Below are 18,189 nucleotides of genomic sequence, written 5' to 3'. Positions count from 1 at the left end.
ATTTAACACCTTTAGCCAAATAAGCAAGTGGTTTCTATTGCAAAGATAATTACTAGTTTAATAACTACTCTCACCAAGATTATTTAAATACCAAGCAAACTGTCAGGTCAAGATCAAGCAACTTTTCCTTAATATCAAGCTCAAATCGATGCACTCTGGTAGGTGAGAATCACAAAATGGTTAGAAATACAGGTCTTCAACTCAACCAGGATAAGATGGTAGGTAGTGCAGACGTCCCAGCTACCAAAAAAAAAAAAAAAAAAAAAAGGAGCAGAATAGGAGGGCCACTAGAAATTGTAACAAAAAGAAGCACTCAGGATGTACACAGTGACAGTAGAAATTTAAACTTGTAAAGCCATTTGGCCACCACCTATCTTCTCCTTGCTGTCTGAAAAGTACATTTTAGATTTCTATGTGATGAAGTATAGATGGCCTGGCCACTGTTTTAAAAGCTCACCCACTCAAGCTATGCCTCTGAAAGATTTCAAGGCACATTAGGACAGCTTCTCAGCCCATACTCATTATGCATCCCAGCCCATTTTATAAATATAAATACAGGCACAAGCAGTTTGATTTGTATTTAAATTTTAAACTATTTTTTTCATTTTTAAAAGACAGTTTGTACATACATATCCCACTCTCACAGAAATGCATATTAATCTTTTAGTTTTGAAGATTAATCCTTAGCTCTTCTTGATGTGAAACTAAAATTAGTGAACTGGGGGTTAGGTTAGGAATGGGAAATATGAGTATAAACAGAACACTTATGTAACATTTGCCCCATCTCATCAAGAATATGATTAAGTAAGTTGTTTTAAATAACAATAGGACTTTGATGAATTTTCTCTCAATGCTGTGTTTGGAAACATTTATAATAACTAGAGTAAATATGTTATTTTAAATATTTTATACTAGAAAACAATTTAATAAGGCTTGGCTTTTCTTTTTCTTCTTTTTTTTTGGGGGGGGGGGCTTGACTTTTAAAATAATAAAAGTAATCACTCTTCAAAGAACCTTTGAAAAATCCACATCTTTGCAATTTTTATTACCTAAGTATTCACCAAATATGAATTATACTACAATCAGGGAAGAGCTTAACAACATCTTTGGCCATGGTGTTATACCCATGCATGCTATGTTGGCAGCCTTAGCTCATCAATATGGACATTCCTTTGTAGTTCCCCTTGAAATACTACAATGTATAAATTGTCCTGATGAAGTCTGTAATCCCAAATGGAACTCATTCTGTAACAGCCTATCGGAATAGGCTTCACAGAAATTCTCAAATGGAGGTATTATCACTTCCTTATGGAACATTTAGGAAAGTATAGGAACATCTTGATTGTAACAGTAACACTGAATACCACAGGGCCACATAATGGTTGTTTCTAATCCTTGTCTCTTCTGCTTTTATTCTTTCCAACCATATTAACATCCTTAGTGCTCCTTAAACACATCAGAAAAGCTTCCATTTGCAAGGGCTTGGTATGGGCTGATCTCTGTGCCTGGAATGTCCTTCATATACAACCCTGTGGCTGGCTCCTTTACCTTCTTAGTTTTTTACTCAAGTCACCACCTCAACAAGAATAATGTTGAATAAGAAAATGGAGACCAGTGATGCTAAGCATTTTATAAGGAGTGTCAATTGTACCTCTGTTGATTGTACTGATTTCTGTAATAAGAGAAGAAAACAATGCAAGCTGCATGAAGGTTACAGAGCTAACTCAATCTTACCCTGCATCCAAAATATAACTATGAAGTTCAAAGCTTAGTTTCTGTAATAGGACTACTGGCTTACATAAGGATCTTTACAGAGCCCAATTATTTACATATTATTCATAACTTCTCTTCCTCAAAAATTTTCTAATCTCTTCTGAGTATACCTCTTCTCATTCTCTATATTGCTTTGTTGGGACATAACTAGGCTAAAACTCTAAATATTTTACTTAGTTATTTGACAATAGTGACTCTATCCGTTGTAGAAAAATTGAAAAATAATTTGCCCTTAAATTCTTCCCAAATTTCTCTTACTGTCTACCTTATCCTTTACTTAGTAAAATATTAATAACTTGATGTTTGTACATTATATAAAATCAATTAGAAATATAATATCCCACATTAATTATTTATAGGAATGAAGTACTGGCACTCAAATATTTGTTAAGCAACGAAATTGTTTCTTTTTTTTTTTAATTGTTAGATAGTAAAGCATGTAATCACAAATATAAACTCCATTCTACCCATTGAGCAAGGATGTGCTGTGGAAAGAAGGATTCCTATAGCTCAGAAACTTTCCAATTTTTTTTCTAATAAATAGTCACAGAAAATACTAGTTTATAAGTTTTAAGGCAATTGAATAACTTATAATATTTTGGATCTTCCAAAGCACAAATGATCTCTCAGTGGAAATTCACACGCAAAACTTAAAGGCTTTAAGATCATGTTCACAATATAGTTGAACTTCTCACCTATAAAATACAAAAAATCCTGCCCACTGGAACTAATATTCATACTTCGCATGACAGTTATGACTGCTTTTTCTATTCACCTCTCACTCCCTCCCCATTCATTCAAGAAAAAAAAAAAACTCCAAACAAAACAAAACAAACAAACAAACAAACAAAAAAAACAGGTACTAATCACTCATCTCAACCAGTCTAATATGTAGCTATTGGTCAGAATATATTTTTATTGAGTAGTTGGTAAATACAAAATAAGCATCATGTTTAATGCCATAGGTTTTTGAAGTGTAACAGCCCTGCACCTGCTATGTTGAGGGAAATGTGAGCCATCTATTAAGGGACATTGCTTAAACGATTTTTAAAAAATTTATTTTTTTATTTTTATTTATTTATGATAGTCACAGAGAGAGAGAGAGAGAGGCAGAGACACAGGCAGAGGGAGAAGCAGGCTCCATGCACCGGAAGCCCGACGTGGGATTCGATCCCGGGTCTCCAGGATCGCGCCCTGGGCCAAAGGCAGGCGCCAAACCGCTGCGCCACCCAGGGATCCCTGCTTAAACGATTTTGAAATGTTGTAACAACAAGAGAACAAAATAATTTCAAGAATAGTATGCACCTCTCTTAGAATTTTATAATCAAAACATAGCATTGTTTTAAAAGTTTTAGAACATGAGAATAAACTAGCAAGTCCAAGATGTTCTTTTTTCTCTTGAAATTGCCTGTTGGGATCCCACATCATAAAGGAGATGGGAATTTATTTTTTCTCAGTGGTATTTAGATTACTACACAGCACTAGCATTAGCACATTTTATGAAGTTTCCTTCCCCTTTACTAGTCCTTGTCATATTTGATATTTATGTTTACTAAAACTGATTTTCTATTTTTATTAGTAGGATGGGTTTAATGTAGATGATGCTTTACTGCATTAGTAATAACAATTTTATTTAAATATGGCTTTGTTGTACTCCTCTGCAAATAATCTTTGAATTCCTAAGAGTCTTTTATTTTCCCTGTAGCCCAGTTGGAGAGTTTTTAATATTAAATTGAATCATAACAACACATGCTGGTTAGAGTCTAACTTAATACACGCAGCTTAATGTTAATTTTCCAACTTCAAATCAGAGATCTGACTATTCCAAGATGATTATTTATCTCAAGTGTGATTTTTGCATCATAAAAACTGGCGCTACAAAGGAAACAAATTTAGCAAAAGATTTAGAATCTTTACATAACTACAAAAATATCATTGAGACTTATTGAGACAAAAAAAGTCTATCAAGAAGTTAGGGTAGTATAGGGAGGAGGCAAAAGGCACAGATGAATGCACAGGTGACTGATGTGTTTAGTTTGTGAATATAGTAAATATGTTGATGAGTATAATAAAAGGGTATGCTTAGGTCCTAATTCCTTTAGAGGAAAGTTATCATTAATATCAGTAATCAGGGGCAAAAAGCCTCCATGAGCATAAGATATTGCTTTAAAGTAAGAAATAAAAAATCTAAATGCCACACGTCTTGCTTCACAATGTAAATTTCCACTTCAAAATAAAGTTCTTATAAATAGCTTGAAAAAGAAAATATATGGTTTAATCATTAAAACAAGTATGCTACGATGGTAGAAACAGATATAGAATAGAACTGAGAGAAAACAGAATTGAGTGATAAAGATCACAAGGGACTATATTTAGGCATTCTACACTATTCTAAAACTTGTCCTTCCTCTTAGGATAGTGAACATCCTATAAGATTAAGTCAGCGCTATAGTTACAATACCAAGAAATTAGCTGGCACCAAGTAGCTAATTTTACAAGTTTCAAAGCCTGTCAAACTATGGTGATCCGGTGAAAGTCAATCATGACAAAAGTTAATGTTCATTCTAAGGTCATATGGATTCTACTATCTGTATGTGCAGCATGCATATACATACCTACACCTCTTTAATGCTTAACAGGGGGAAATTCAGCTTCTCTGTAGGAACAATCACTTATATAAGCCAATAAATATTAAAATGAAAGAAAAATGCCTTTTTGGAGAAACGTGGCTAATCCAAATGTTGTTTAAAAAATATCTGGTCAATTGAACAGAAAGAATATTGCTGTTTTCATTTTTGCTTTCCTTGGTGTCAAGATCTTGTCCTGCATTTATAATTCTTATGCTGATTAAAGTGAGAACTGTGAGTTAATTTTTTTTGGAAGACAGGATGAGGTTGCGGTATATAATTTTGAGTAACAGAAGCCATTCTCATAGTAATAGGAAAATGTTTTCAAACCAAATGCAAAAAGAAGATTTCAATGCCTCACAGGGTAATGAAGGAAAATATAATGGTTGCTTAAGGTTGGTGCAATTCTTTTAGGATATATAATTTTTATGTGAGGCAAAAAACTGAACTACATAATACATTTCTACAATGCATATATTCATCAAAACCATTTACAAAATTACCACTTTCAGCATGTTTTTAAAATGAGATTCCTTAATAAATTATGTTTATGCAGTCAAAACACAACATTAAAATTTATTATTAGTCACTTAATGGAAGTTAATGGTGAGTTTATAAATGAAGTCCTGGCTTACTTTGATATACTCTAAAAGCAACCAAAAATAGAGATTCTTTCCCAGAGTTCTATGTATTTTAAAGTGCCAAATAAGCAATTTTAGCAATTCTCAAATGTAGTTCTTCCAGATGCATTTAATCCTAAATATACTTGTAGAAACAGAATATTTTTCTGCTAAGTCAGGTATGTCTAACTTATCCATCTTATGTGTAAAAACTATCCTGACTGAAGTATTCCAAGCTTTATAAAAAGATTTTTTAAAAAACAGTAAAAATATAGAAACAGTGTGAAGTTTTTTCATATTTTCAATATTCTGGAGGGAGGTATTTTCAGTGAAAATATCTCATCTATAAAACAAGCCAAAACAAGAGTCACAAAACCAAAATAATTCATTCTGTTAAATACTCATTCACCGAAAATGGATGCATTACAGAATAATGATAGAGAAATATTGTGGATAAATTTTTAGATGAGAAATTCTATATGTAGATGAAATATTTTTAATAGAGATTGCTGCAAAAGGGCTGTCGCTTAGAAAGCCCACCAATCTTTCCTCAAATGAGGGGCACTCTCTCAAAGTATTGGACAAAACAAAATTATCGCTCCTGATTTGTGCCGGTTCTTGAATAGTATGCAGTCTAAAATGTTTGAACTAAAACTCAATAATGCTTTCCTATGAAAGACAAAAAAGTAGACTTAAAATTACAACTTCTTATAAAGCTATGAATAAGGAAAGATCATTTACAAGGAATGTAACACTATTTTTTAGCAGAGTCTAATATATACACATATGCTAAAATATTTCATAATCTAAAGTTAGGTAACAAATTAAAAATGATGAAAATTATTATTACAATGAAATGTTAAGAAAACTCAAATGAAGCTTGTAGGGAAAAAAGTTCATTTGGGAAGAGTTTAATTCTATATAAAAGTTTACATTTTCAGCATTTATAACAATAAAGTGATTTTTCAAATAATAAAGTTGCAATGATTTCTGAGGAAATCATTTCAACTGTCTATATTGAAAAGAAGACAATGAAGGAAGAAGAGTATTCAACACCAAAAAGTATCTATTCAATGAGTTATCAGATAAAATAATATAAACAATACATTTGTGTTTACTTTTAAGGTTGTAATTATGTACTAGTATAAATTTAACCTTATATAAAAATTTAGAAGCACCAGATTTGATTAGTGTGAAATAAAGTTAGAGCCAGATTAATACTCTATGTAGCATTTACTTTTAATTTTCGGTATGAAAGTTATTATATGATTATATTAAAGCATGTAAAATTTGTAGTCAGCATAACAGTTTCAAATCCTTTTTCTTAATTGGCAACTATGGTGGCACATGAAGCATCGTTCTCTCCCAGCAGTTTAATTTAAACAAATCATTCTGAGATATAAAAATAGCAAATTACATTAGATTTTATATAAGGCTTTTTTTGGCTGCTCATATAGGAAGAGCTATAGGCAGCTTCCATGCTATACATCACAGCTAACGGCTTTGAATACATTTTCTGGTGAGATCCCCATTCAGAGATACAAGATCTAGCCTACAGTGACTTGATGCTTAAAATACACACGTAAGAAGTTATAGGTTTAACAAAAAAAAAAAAAAAAAAAAGGAAAAATTTCCCACTCTCAAGTGGGAAATTCCTGTATTCTTTACTGCCTCCAAGTTGAAAAGTAAAGTAGTTTGTTATTTCTCCTGGTTCTGACTTTTTAACACTTGTCACAAAATTTTAATTCTAAAACTCCGATTACATGTTAACTACTCTTTTCACATTTTCCAAACTGGAACAAGGATGACAGATAAATTAGTAGTGACTAGAGTTCTGTAAACATCATTACTAAAACTCTGCTGTATTTACACAAGAATTTTTAATCTACTTTGGGCATTCTAGTTCAAGGTATAAAGATGCTTCCCTGCCTAATTTGTCATAAGTTGAATTATAAAAATAAAAAAGTTACAAATGCATTGGATACATTTTTTAACATATACATTTCAAGGTCTTGGCTTATATATATTGATGGGCAGATTAGCTTCATAGATAATATCAGAAAGCATGTTAAAATAGAGAAAGTTTCAAAAGTCAATCCTTCTGTTCCTTTATGTAATGAATTTCCAAAGACAGAGAACAATCCTACAAACTGGCAAATTCTCTCTCATTAGATATGTGCATTGCATATTCTACAGAAAAATAAAAGATGGTATGCCAGCCCCGTTAGGGAAAATGAATAGTTAAGATCTGAGATTCAGTATATAAATGGTAGAATCATTTTTCCTTTTCTTAAATATAGCTAATTGTGCCACAAAGAAGGAAAAAAGTCTAAGTGAAATCATATAGTTTCTATAACTCTAAGAAAATATCCTCTGACTTAAATTCTCGTGTTCATTATTCAAAGACCTTGAAAAAACATGTCATCACTTTCGTTACCCAAAGTAACACAAAATAAAATGTTATAACTTCAAGACTCATTGTTCAGAATTAGAAGTGTTTTTTGTTTTCTTTTTTGAAGGAGAATTAGGAAGCTAAGTACAATTGGCAAAAAATATTTCACTCTTCTTTAGATACGAAAAAATTATTTGGTCCAAGATAATACCTACAATTAATAATTTACCAGTACAGATAAAACTATTTTTTCTTTATCATTTTCCATATTCTTACTTAGATGCCTACTGATTTAGACAGAGAAATACAAACCTGTAAGTTATTTACAGCTTGTTTGGTCGCCTCAAAGAAATTACATACCATCCAAATACCAAAAACAAAACAAAACAACTTGAGAATAGTATTTAAATGGTTAAGCATTGACTGTGCAAAATACAGAAAGGAAATGTGAACTGAGGGAAATGAGAAAAATTATTTTCAAGCTCGAAAAGACAGTCACAAAATATTACTTGCTTACTGATATTACAGATTTTGTGTAGTTAATAAACAATTAGTAACAATTTGAGGTATATTTTTATTTTTCTCAAATTCATCTATTACCTAAAATTATACTTCTCACACAACAGGCATCCAATAAACATTTTTGAATGACTATACCATTCAAATAAATTAATTTATAAAGTTTTCCTAATTATATTTGTCTATCTGACATACGGAATTAACTATTTTAAATATCCAATAAGAGACATATGCTGCTGAACATCTAGACAGTTTCACTGAGATACACACTTCTTACATAAAACTACAAACCACATCTGCAGCATAATCTGTAACACATAACACAGTGTTTTACACACATACCAATCACCCGTTTCACTTCTACAATTTTTAAGTATTGACAAATTACTCCTTGCCAAAGAAGTCACATTATATACAACGAACCTTCAGTTTAAATAAGGAATAAGCTTGCTGTTAACAACTTAGTTTGAAATGTTAACAGTCCTTAGGCTGTTAACATAACAACTGGCCATTAATGTGGTTATGACCAATTTAAGAGGAAATTATACTCTGAGAAATGAAAATATTGGCAATCAGGACCAGAGTTTTATTCGAAAGAGTATGGTTTTTTTAACAAGTTAACAAACATTAAAAGTTTGAGCCTATTAGAAATTAAGTCATAAAAAATCATCTATCCCAGAGAAAGACAAACATTTCTGATATGGAAGCTATTTTGATAAATCCCTTTCAACAAAACACTTAACTGGAAACTATCAAATGGCAGTTTAACATCAGATTTTTATTACCATAAAGAAGAATAACACAAAACAAGTCTAAGGTTTCTTTCTGTGTCTGCTACTATTTTAACAACTGCAAAAACAGTTTAACTCAAAATACAGGTTATTTTACTGGCAAATTATAAATTTTCAAAATCCAGCTATTTCAACCTCCTGTCTTTAAATCTCAGTTAATTTTTATTTTTATTGCTTATTAGAACACCTTAATCTTGCTCAGACTATAGAAACTTGTTTTGGAATTGTTGTTACATAAACCCACTTGAGACACTGCAGTTGTAAACAAATGTAAAAGTCAAAAAAAAGAGTCCAAAAGCCATGATTATTGGTTAGGGGAGATAAAGCAAAACTAGGAAGCGTTATTAAATCACTGAAAGCAAATGCAAACGCTTTATGTGGAAATGAGGCTCTAATTCACAATGAGCAGAGGAAAAAATTTTTATTTCAAAGAAAAAGTTCAAAGACCGAAGTTCTAAGAGAATTCACGGAATAAGTTAATTCTGATTAGTTGTGCCACCACAATAAGGGAGATTCTGGCTATAGAGTCACTTCCCATTGTTGGCACCTTGCATGTATTTTGTGCCCTTGGAACACAGAGAAGTAGTAACAAGTGGTCATAATTAGCCTCGAGGCTGTCAGATGAGGCAGTCCTAAGAGGGGGAAAGAGCAGAATCTGATAAACAGTACTGGATTCACCCTTTTAAACCACTACCAAGCAAATGATATATTTTTGTATATAAAGATTAAAATAATAAGACCAAAAATAACTGAATTGCATACACTGAAGCACCAAATTCCCTAGAAAACACTTCCCCAAATGGCCAAGATGGTTAAGGAGCTATGGCTGATTGATAAATTTTGTGTCATAAAGGAAAAAAAATTCAAAATAAATCGCTTAATGTCAGACTAGAAAAATGATTAATTGTATCAAATATGAAAACCCAAATGATGCCATATATCATTTCTCTAATTTGATAGGTCCTACTTTATTAATATATGTAATTTGCAGCTGAATCAAGTCACAAAGTTCCCTGAAAAGCAAAATAATTTTTCTTAAATAGAAGTTCATGTGTTGAGTGCTAAATGCTGGGAAACAGGTTGAGTGAGCCTCATGGCTTTTTAAGCAAGAACATGTGAATGGTCCTCAAACTGTTCAGATGTTTACAGTTTAGAGAGTGGCTATCATTTTCCCATAATGATGGAGATCTTTACTGTGTTCATTTCTATAATGCTACTGGCAAGTCTGAGGCTGTTAATGCTCAGTGATACCTCTGTGATGCTCACTGGGAATGCCACTGAGGGTGGGGGGATGTATTCACACTTGGAGAAAGTTTTCAAAACTGTATCATAAGGATGCTAATACATACCAGCTAATTTCAAACTGACTTTCTTTGACAGATCAGAAACTGGAAGACAGCTGAATAACCCCTGTGTCGAGCTCAGCCTACCTTGTCCGTATGGTACTTCTATGTCGGTATGGTACACTTCTATGCTGATATCCACCAAATACATCCTTGCTGTGAACTGGTGGTTTCAACATGGGCAGTGGAATAGCCTATTTCTAAGTCTGAGCATCCAGGCTGGCCAAATGGAAACACTTTAGATGTGATGTTTTATTGGCCATTACCTAAGCAAGAATTTGCATACGAGGCACCTGGCAACACTTTGAAGGCTGACAGGTCAACAGCTTTCAGGAATATAAGCTGCTAGTAAGGAAATGAAACCCCAAAAAATACACTTACAAAAAGTACTTTAAAAGGAATCCAGTCATCACTGGTGTGCAAGGATAATTCCTACCTCAGATAGTCTCTGCGACAAAGGATAAGATTAGCTTTAGTGTACAGGGTGGAGCCCACCTCTCCCAAACGACAGTCACAGCAGGCACACTTCAGGCAGTCTTCATGCCAGTATTTGTCCAGTGCCTTTAGAAGATACCGGTCCTTGATCTTTCGGTTGCAGCCAGCACAACCTTTCGGCTTGGTGTCTGGCTGGACTGAGAGCATTTGTATACCTAAAGGAAGACAAAAACAAAAAAGGGAGCTGGGACTACAAGGAAGAATCACAAGATGTCAAAAGACCTCAGACAAGTTTCATATTTAATACTGCTTTTTGTCCAGGAGCCCTAGACTTTCTTTTGTAGGGCCATACCAGAATCAAACTAAATTTTGGAAACAAAAGGCTCAAACGTTATAAAGTCCTTATTAAATCATTTATAAAGTCACATCTACAAAGTGGGGGAAAATAATGCCTTCATGTTGTACAGGGTAAGCAGACGTTATATACACCAAGCTAAATAGCGTCAAATAATTCGGTAGTGTTCCCCATTCTCTATCTAGAGTGGTTCCTTTGGGAAGAAAATGTTAGGAAGTGGCTAACAATTTTAAAGAAAGCTATTTAACAAACTAGTCCATGTACAGTCTCTGAGAGTCAAAAATGAGTTTTTCTTTACTGGCTGGAAATTCACTTGATATGTGCTTGACAGTGGAAGGAGAGTGCACCCTTCTGGGATTACACTAACCTGACTTAGCAGTGGGGATGTTTATAGTTAAACACACGGTACAGTCATTCCAAAAGCTCACCAATACTATATTGCTTGTTTGCATCCAAATCCTTCCTTCTGTGCTCTTGATATTTCAAATTATTCCTTGCATTAAAATTTTTTAAATGAATCTATACTCACAAATGTCAGTCAACGGCAGACTGCACGCTTTTATATAAAACTAAAGTACAGGATTAATTTATTACCATAAACACGCACTTATTTATTTTATAAGGGAAAGAAGAAACAACAGAAGGTAACATCTAAATATATATAAATTACATAAACATATGTACATAAATATATTATGTGCATGTATATACATAGTGCACTAGCCGTAGGACGTTTATGTATTTTAGAGACATAGCTCCATCATAAATAAGGAATCTAGCTGGGTTCTGTAGGTTTTACAACTTGACTGGAATTTTTTCAATGAAAGGCCATTCCCTTTTGAGTTTCTTCTTTCCTAAGTGTCCAACACCCAGCTTAAAAAAAAAAGAAAAGAAAAGCTGGACCAACTATTCGGAACTTCATATTAATCAAATAACTCATCCTAAGCACTACAAAATACCGTAGACATCATCGATTCCTGACTCCCTCATTTTACAAATTGTGCTACAGAGGCCTAAGAGAGTGTAAGGACTTGCTCAAAACTGAACGACAGTGAAGTACTAGACTTGGTGGTCTTCTTCAGAGATCCCGCTACTATAGGATGCTTCCTCTCCTACTCATAAAGTTTTAAACTATGTAAAACACCAAATGTGGATGCACTTGAAACAGTTTCAAGAAGAGAAACGCCAAGCCATGATCTTATTTTCCCTACTCCAAAGTAGCTAAACCTCCTTTCGTTTCCTCTGATGCCTTCTGATGAAGGCTTTGCCTCCATTACGTTCACAGGCTTTTTTTCTTTTTTTAATCACACAGATAAGAGACACTCAGGCACTGTACCATCAGAGGTGAAAAACTTTTCTAGCTACAAATAATACACCGATTGCACGTATCGTTATGATGTTGAACTTCCATTAGAAAATAACTTCTCTGGTAGAGTACTGGCATAGGGAATGGCAGGGAAGAGAGCAGGGGGGCTGTTCTTTCTGCATGATATGCATAGCCGTGGTAGTCAGAGCTGCAGACTAGCAGCTGGATTTGTACCGACGAGCAGGTGGTATTCCTATAGTCTGCTTTCTGTTCCTTTTCTTTGAAGGAGCTAAGGGTCTAGTGTAGATTAATCATAACCCTTGATAGCTTTGCTAAATCTCACTCTCTAGAACTTCTAACAAATGAAGTTTCTTTGATCAGAACTAGTTACCGTCTTCCAGCAAGGTTCCACAAGGAATAAATCCCATTAATTACAGTACAGAACATCTCCAAGTGCCTCTTAACCATATACCTGGGGGGAGGGGGAAATTTTGATTTACTAAGTGACATTCTGTATTTCGTTATTGAAAACATCAAGAGATATGAGGGGCTATTCTAATTAGCCAATTTATCAGGCTCTTATTTTTTCACAGCACAAAGCTGAGAAAAATCTAAAAAATCCCTTTCAGTTGCAGCTCAGCTACATTTCCTTTAGTTGAGTTACCATCATCAAGCGTATAAGGTCAGCTATCTCTATTCAAAACCCTTTGCAACCAAGACAGGGAATACCAACATTTGGCACAAGTAACACTACCCTGCTTGTCTTCACAAAATGTTTTTGTTGTGTTGACATTTTAATTTAGCACTCAGAGGCCAATTAATATTTGAAACTCTTACATTCTGTTTGGCCTTGGGCTTGAAGGAGTTTGATATTTTGCACTCCAGCCTGGTACCTTCTTTTAGAGAACATCATCACATTTCTCTTGGAGAGGAAATCGCTTTCAGTATGATGCAAGTTAACAGTTAACAGTCGTAGAAAAAGAACTATTTAGGAGTCGCCACGTTGCCACGTACCTAAAAGGCACAAAGCATCAGCAGCACCCCCTCCCCATCCAGAAGAGCACCACTGGGTAGAGTCATGCGTTGGGAGCTGAGAAACATTTCACAAGTTGCTCATAGCACATCAGGACTCATAACTAGTTTTAGATTGGCATGTAAATTGTTCAGAGGGAAATTCTTATTGCCTCTGAGACCCTGCCATCCTGAGTTATTTGACAGTTTAAGGGAAATCATAATTAAAAAAAAGACATAAATAATAGCCTGTGCAGTGTGGTGTGCAGAAATAAGTAGAACCATTTCATTTAAACTCTGGTGAGCTTTTAATTGCCTGGATTGCATTGTGAGGCGGCCTAACGGTTGATTGCCTCCATTATGTTTCCTTGTTCTGTGCCATTCATCCGCGCAGTCTCAGCTTCAGTAGTTAACACAACAAAGTAACCACAACTCCACAACACACAGGGGTTTAAAAAAAAATAATCATAATCAAAGATTTGCAGCACTTAGACACAGTCTTTTATATTTTTGGACGAACTGCACATAGTGAATGGAAAACATTTTGTGCCTGTCGAAAGATTCAGAGAGAACAATCTGGGAGAAGGAACAGGAAGAGGGAATACATAAAGGGGGTTGGCAGAGATGAGGTGCCTCAGGAAGATGCTAAAACGGGAATGCAGGTTCTGCAGCTGGGAGCAGTGACACAGATTAAAAGAATTTGGCCAACGTGGCCATTCGATTGCCAAGAGGTACCAAACAAAAGATTTTCTCTCCTCCTGCCCATCTTCATCCTCTCCCCAACCCCCAGACCCGACTGGAGAACTGGATTGGGCCTAAAAGCTTGTTTCTCTCTGTTCACTGGCCCAGAGCATCCCTACAGGCTGCAGCCCCCTAAGGGACAACAATGCAAATAGATGTCCCCAGATCTCAGGCGCTGGAGCTGCTTAACTCTGTTCTGCCCCTTCAACTCCCAACCCCCTCCCCATCCTTCCACCGCCCCCTCCCCTTTTTGAGCAATGGAGCTGGGAACCAATTTGATTCCCTTTTTCTCCAATGCAGCTGCAAGGCTCAGAGATACTGACATTTTTCCACTCTTATCAGTTTAATTACAGTTACCATGGCAGCAAAGTGCTAGTGCTTGGCAAAGGCCAACAAGAGATTTGCAAGACTGAGTTCAATTTTGATGCAGCTCACATGCAAAAAAAAAAAAATAATAATAATAAATAATAATAATAATAATAAATAAATAAGAAACATACATACACTCTAACAAAGAATCCCTTGCGGAGTTTATGCTCTAGCCTTTTGTGGTTGTGTCTTTGCAGCCACACAGGGATGATTTGCAAAGAATGTAGCAGTATTTGTTGCACCTAGCAAGATTAATTGGTTTAAGCAGCAGTCTTTCAAAGCAGTTACAACAATAATATTTTGGATTTTTTTTTTTTTTTTTTAAAGACACAAAAGCAGCAGAAGAGCAGGAAAGCTTTTGAGCAGCTAAGAGTGCCGAGCGCCGGCAAAGTGCATCTATGATAGATTGTAACCTTACCAAAACTTTTCTCCTTTTTCTGCATGAGTTGACTTAGGCGTGCCTGAGTCGCAGCAGCTTCGCATTGAGCCCCGAGCCCAAGGTAGAAGTGGAAGGGGGTCTTCCTGGATCTGGCTCAAGTGTGGACCTGGTGCGCAGCCTACACCGCCGAGGACCGACTATTGTGCAGCCACTTTGGGAGCGGGTCGGAGCGGCGGCAGGGGGTGGGGGAAGGGATGAGGGCGGCCAGACGAGCCAGAGCGCACACACAGAGCCCCTCGCAGTGTGGCAGTGTGCAAAATGATGGCGAATGACAAAGCCACATGCTTCCCTAACTCTGCCCGTAATCCTAAAATCCCAGCGGCCCCTTTTAGCTTCGCGGTAACAAATGGATTTGATTAAACTGTCACATGCAGCGTTAGCATAGCATATCATGTTCAATATGAAAAAGATCATAAATCTGACTTGTGTTTCATAACAGCAATCTGGGTAGCCCCCCGTAAAAACGTGCTGCATCAGTTTGAATCTCAACCTAGTAGAACACAGGCACCTTGTTCCAGGGAACCTCTCTCTTGTGGCCACTTCTCCCCCCCCCCCCATCCCCCCTCCCCCTGCAAATAGTCACTTTTCCATCTCTCAGGAACAACACTGTCTTATCACGGAAAAGTGAGGAGAGGCAGAAGTGTCGACAAGAACCGAAAGATTGCAATTCCAACTCTTGGGGGAGGGGGGCTGTGAATCCCAGCAAGTACACAGAGTGGGTCCGGAGCCCACCGAGCGCTGAATCCCCTCGCTGCGCTGCGGGCCAGGCCGGAGCGAACCTCTCCTGATTCCCAACTCTCCCTGCCCCTCTCTCCCCGGGAGTCAGGGGTGTGGGAAGGCTGCGGCTCGTCCTGAACTTTGACTATTATCCACTCGAGTCGTACTTGAGACCTTCCGCGCCGCAGCCGCTCTCCCTCCTTCCCTCCACATCTTCAGCCTGCATCTATTTCATGTCTCATCATAAAAATAATGAAGCCTCACATGATTTAAACAAAACCGTCTCAGCAGAGCTGCAGCCCGAGTGAAAGTTGCAGTGCGGAGCCGGGCTGCAGCTCCAGTTTATGCCTCATTAGGAGAGGCTGGGGAAGGGAGGGAAAAAAAAAAAAAAAAAAAACCCACATCCGCACACGCACGCGCGCACCCGCAGACACACACACCACAAATAAGCCGACGCGTGTGTACACAGTTGCCGCACTTACCTTCTCAATTAAGCGATACAGGGGGAGGCGGTTCAGAAAGCACAGTGGCTGCTTTGTAGTGCTTCTCCTTGGGAAAGGTCAAAAAGAAGCATTGTTTGAAAAAAAAAAAAAAGAGGGGGAGGGAATCTCTATTTTTTTTTTTTTAAGTTTAAAATAATGAGGTCCTCAAGGATCCGCCAAGTAATGGTGTTGACCGCATCTGAGCCACAGGTGTCCTCCTTTTAGGCAACTGCAGTCCGAGGCTGTCTCTCTCCGTCCTGGCTCAAGACAACTTACCCCAGCAGCACGCGAGGAGCCGAGCTGAAGGAAGCCGCGGCTCTCAGCTGCAAAATGCAATCCCTTCCCAGCCAGACATAATACAGCCAAAGAAAAGGTCACTCAGTTATTACTGAGCCGGCGGAGCCCAGGCAGCGCTTGTCAAGACCACAGAGAAGCAGCTCCCTTCCGATTTAAGACTATTTACCTCTCGCCCCCACCCCTCCCCTCTTCTCTCCTTTCCTTCTCTCCCTCCCTCTCTCGCTCGCTCTCCTCGCTCGCTCTCTCTCTCGTGTGCCTGTTCTGCAGCTCAGTCAAGTACAGCCGCCCTCGGAAAGTGCAAAGCAGCCACGAGACAGATCGGGCTTTGTTGCTAATTTCCCAGGGTGAAAATTTACAAGCCTGCGAGTGCAGGCTGCACGGCCACATGCATATGCTACTCGCACGCGCCGGGGACGACCCCGCGCACCCAAAGTGACCTCTGCAGGAGTGGGATGGAGAAGACCCTACCTCCTGGACCCGTCCAAAAGAAGTCCTGCGAAAGAGCTCTGGAGGGAGAGGATCGGATTCCTAAAATAGCCGGGGCATTTTGGAATAGGTGGCCGCATTTTAAAGCAAACTGTCTTCCAAAGCCATTTCGGAAGCTACCAATTATGGAAATTAAAATAAAGCAAGAGCATCAAACTGCTACTAGAACACGCTGGAAAAACACACCACCCTCCTCTTTAAGAAATGTCTTGGGGGTGGCAGCAGTGGCCGGGTCTCTGACTTGCATTAATGAACTCTCCAAAGTCGCCTCTCAGCAGGGCAGTTCTGGCACACGAGCTGGGGCCGGGGCAGGCTACTCCCTTCCTCCCTTCCTCCAGTGGTCCAAGTACCAAACTGCGAACTTGTTTCCTATTAACCAATACTGAACCCCATCCCACCCCCACTGACAGACTTTTTGCAATTACTTGAATTCCTTACAAATTAAAGTTCACATGAAAAACACCCAAGAGCACAAGAAACATGTTTTCCCAACTAACTTGGTCGGAACCATGGAGTTTCTTCACCATATCTGCCCTGTCTTCTTAGGCTTATTTTAGAGGCCTTCACAGGGTGGGTTTTTTTTTTTTTCTTTTTTTAAATTGAAGTTGGTTCTGTTCTCCCCAATCTCTGCTCCTCTTAACTTTACACCTGTACAGACCACTGGTAGCTTTAAAATGCCTTATTTTTTCCCCCTAAGTTTTCAGACTTCAAAGTCATACTCTCTTTTTTAAGTAATTATCATAGCATCCCCACCAGATTTTATAAAGCCCTGTCAAAGGTCAAGTTTAAAAATAGTCCAAATCTGAGTGACACTGGCTGAAATATTTTAAGGGCCAAGAAAGATTCAACTGTTGAACTCCAAAAAACTTTTATTCTCAGCACCAACAGTTTTAATGTAGTTCCAGTTTTTCAAAAAAAAATCAAAGCGTCCCCTCCCCATGTACATTCAAGCCTAATTATGCAACTCTTCATTAGGAAAATGACACAGCACTAAAAACTTATTTTCTTATCCCTTCCCTTTTTTAAAAGCTCATAGTAAAATAGTATGTAGTTTGTTTTCCTCTCCCTTTAAAAGGCAAGAAAACTCAGAACTAACCTGAAAAATAACGAAAGTCACAGACGGCGGATTAATAAGAACCCCTTCAGTTGATTTGTTCTGTACATAGGCAGATTTCTTAAGTTTGGCTTTTCTGGCCCGTCTAAGCAGGCACACATGCACCTCACCCATCCGCACAGCTCCCGCTGTTCTACCCCACTTCTCTGCGTGAGCCACTCTGAAAACACCCCAGAGTGTGTGTGTGTGTGCGTGTGTGTGTGTGTGTGTGTGTGTCGTGCGCGCTCTCTCAGCCAATGCACTGAGAAGAAGAAAAGAGGGAGGGAGGGAGAAGTATGTGTGGGGAAAGGGAGAAATAAAATCAAAACAAATGGTACAGCTAATGAGGACAATTAAATTAATTATGTTCAAGGAGATGAGATTTTTTTTCCC

At 37.3% G+C, this 18,189-nt stretch overlaps 1 protein-coding gene across 10 annotated transcripts in view; it reads right to left on the bottom strand.

Moving 5' to 3' along the window:
* The window catches only part of LMO3 (LIM domain only 3), a 208,463-nt gene that overhangs the window by 38,554 nt on the left and 151,720 nt on the right, over positions 1-18,189 (bottom strand). For 2 of the 10 annotated variants that reach the window (XM_072765946.1, XM_025995161.2), the window contains exon 2: positions 10,502-10,715. In XM_072765946.1, the coding sequence (XP_072622047.1) occupies positions 10,502-10,707 (206 nt within the window). In that variant the 5' untranslated portion in view covers positions 10,708-10,715. The other 8 variants (XM_025995156.2, XM_025995155.2, XM_025995157.2 and 5 more) reach the window with 8 other exon arrangements.

The sequence above is a fragment of the Vulpes vulpes genome, chromosome 8 (assembly GCF_048418805.1).
Source record: "Vulpes vulpes isolate BD-2025 chromosome 8, VulVul3, whole genome shotgun sequence".
Taxonomy (NCBI): Eukaryota; Metazoa; Chordata; class Mammalia; order Carnivora; family Canidae; genus Vulpes; species Vulpes vulpes.
The sequence above is the reverse complement of the archived record's forward strand: the minus strand, read 5'-3'. Positions and strand labels throughout refer to the sequence as shown.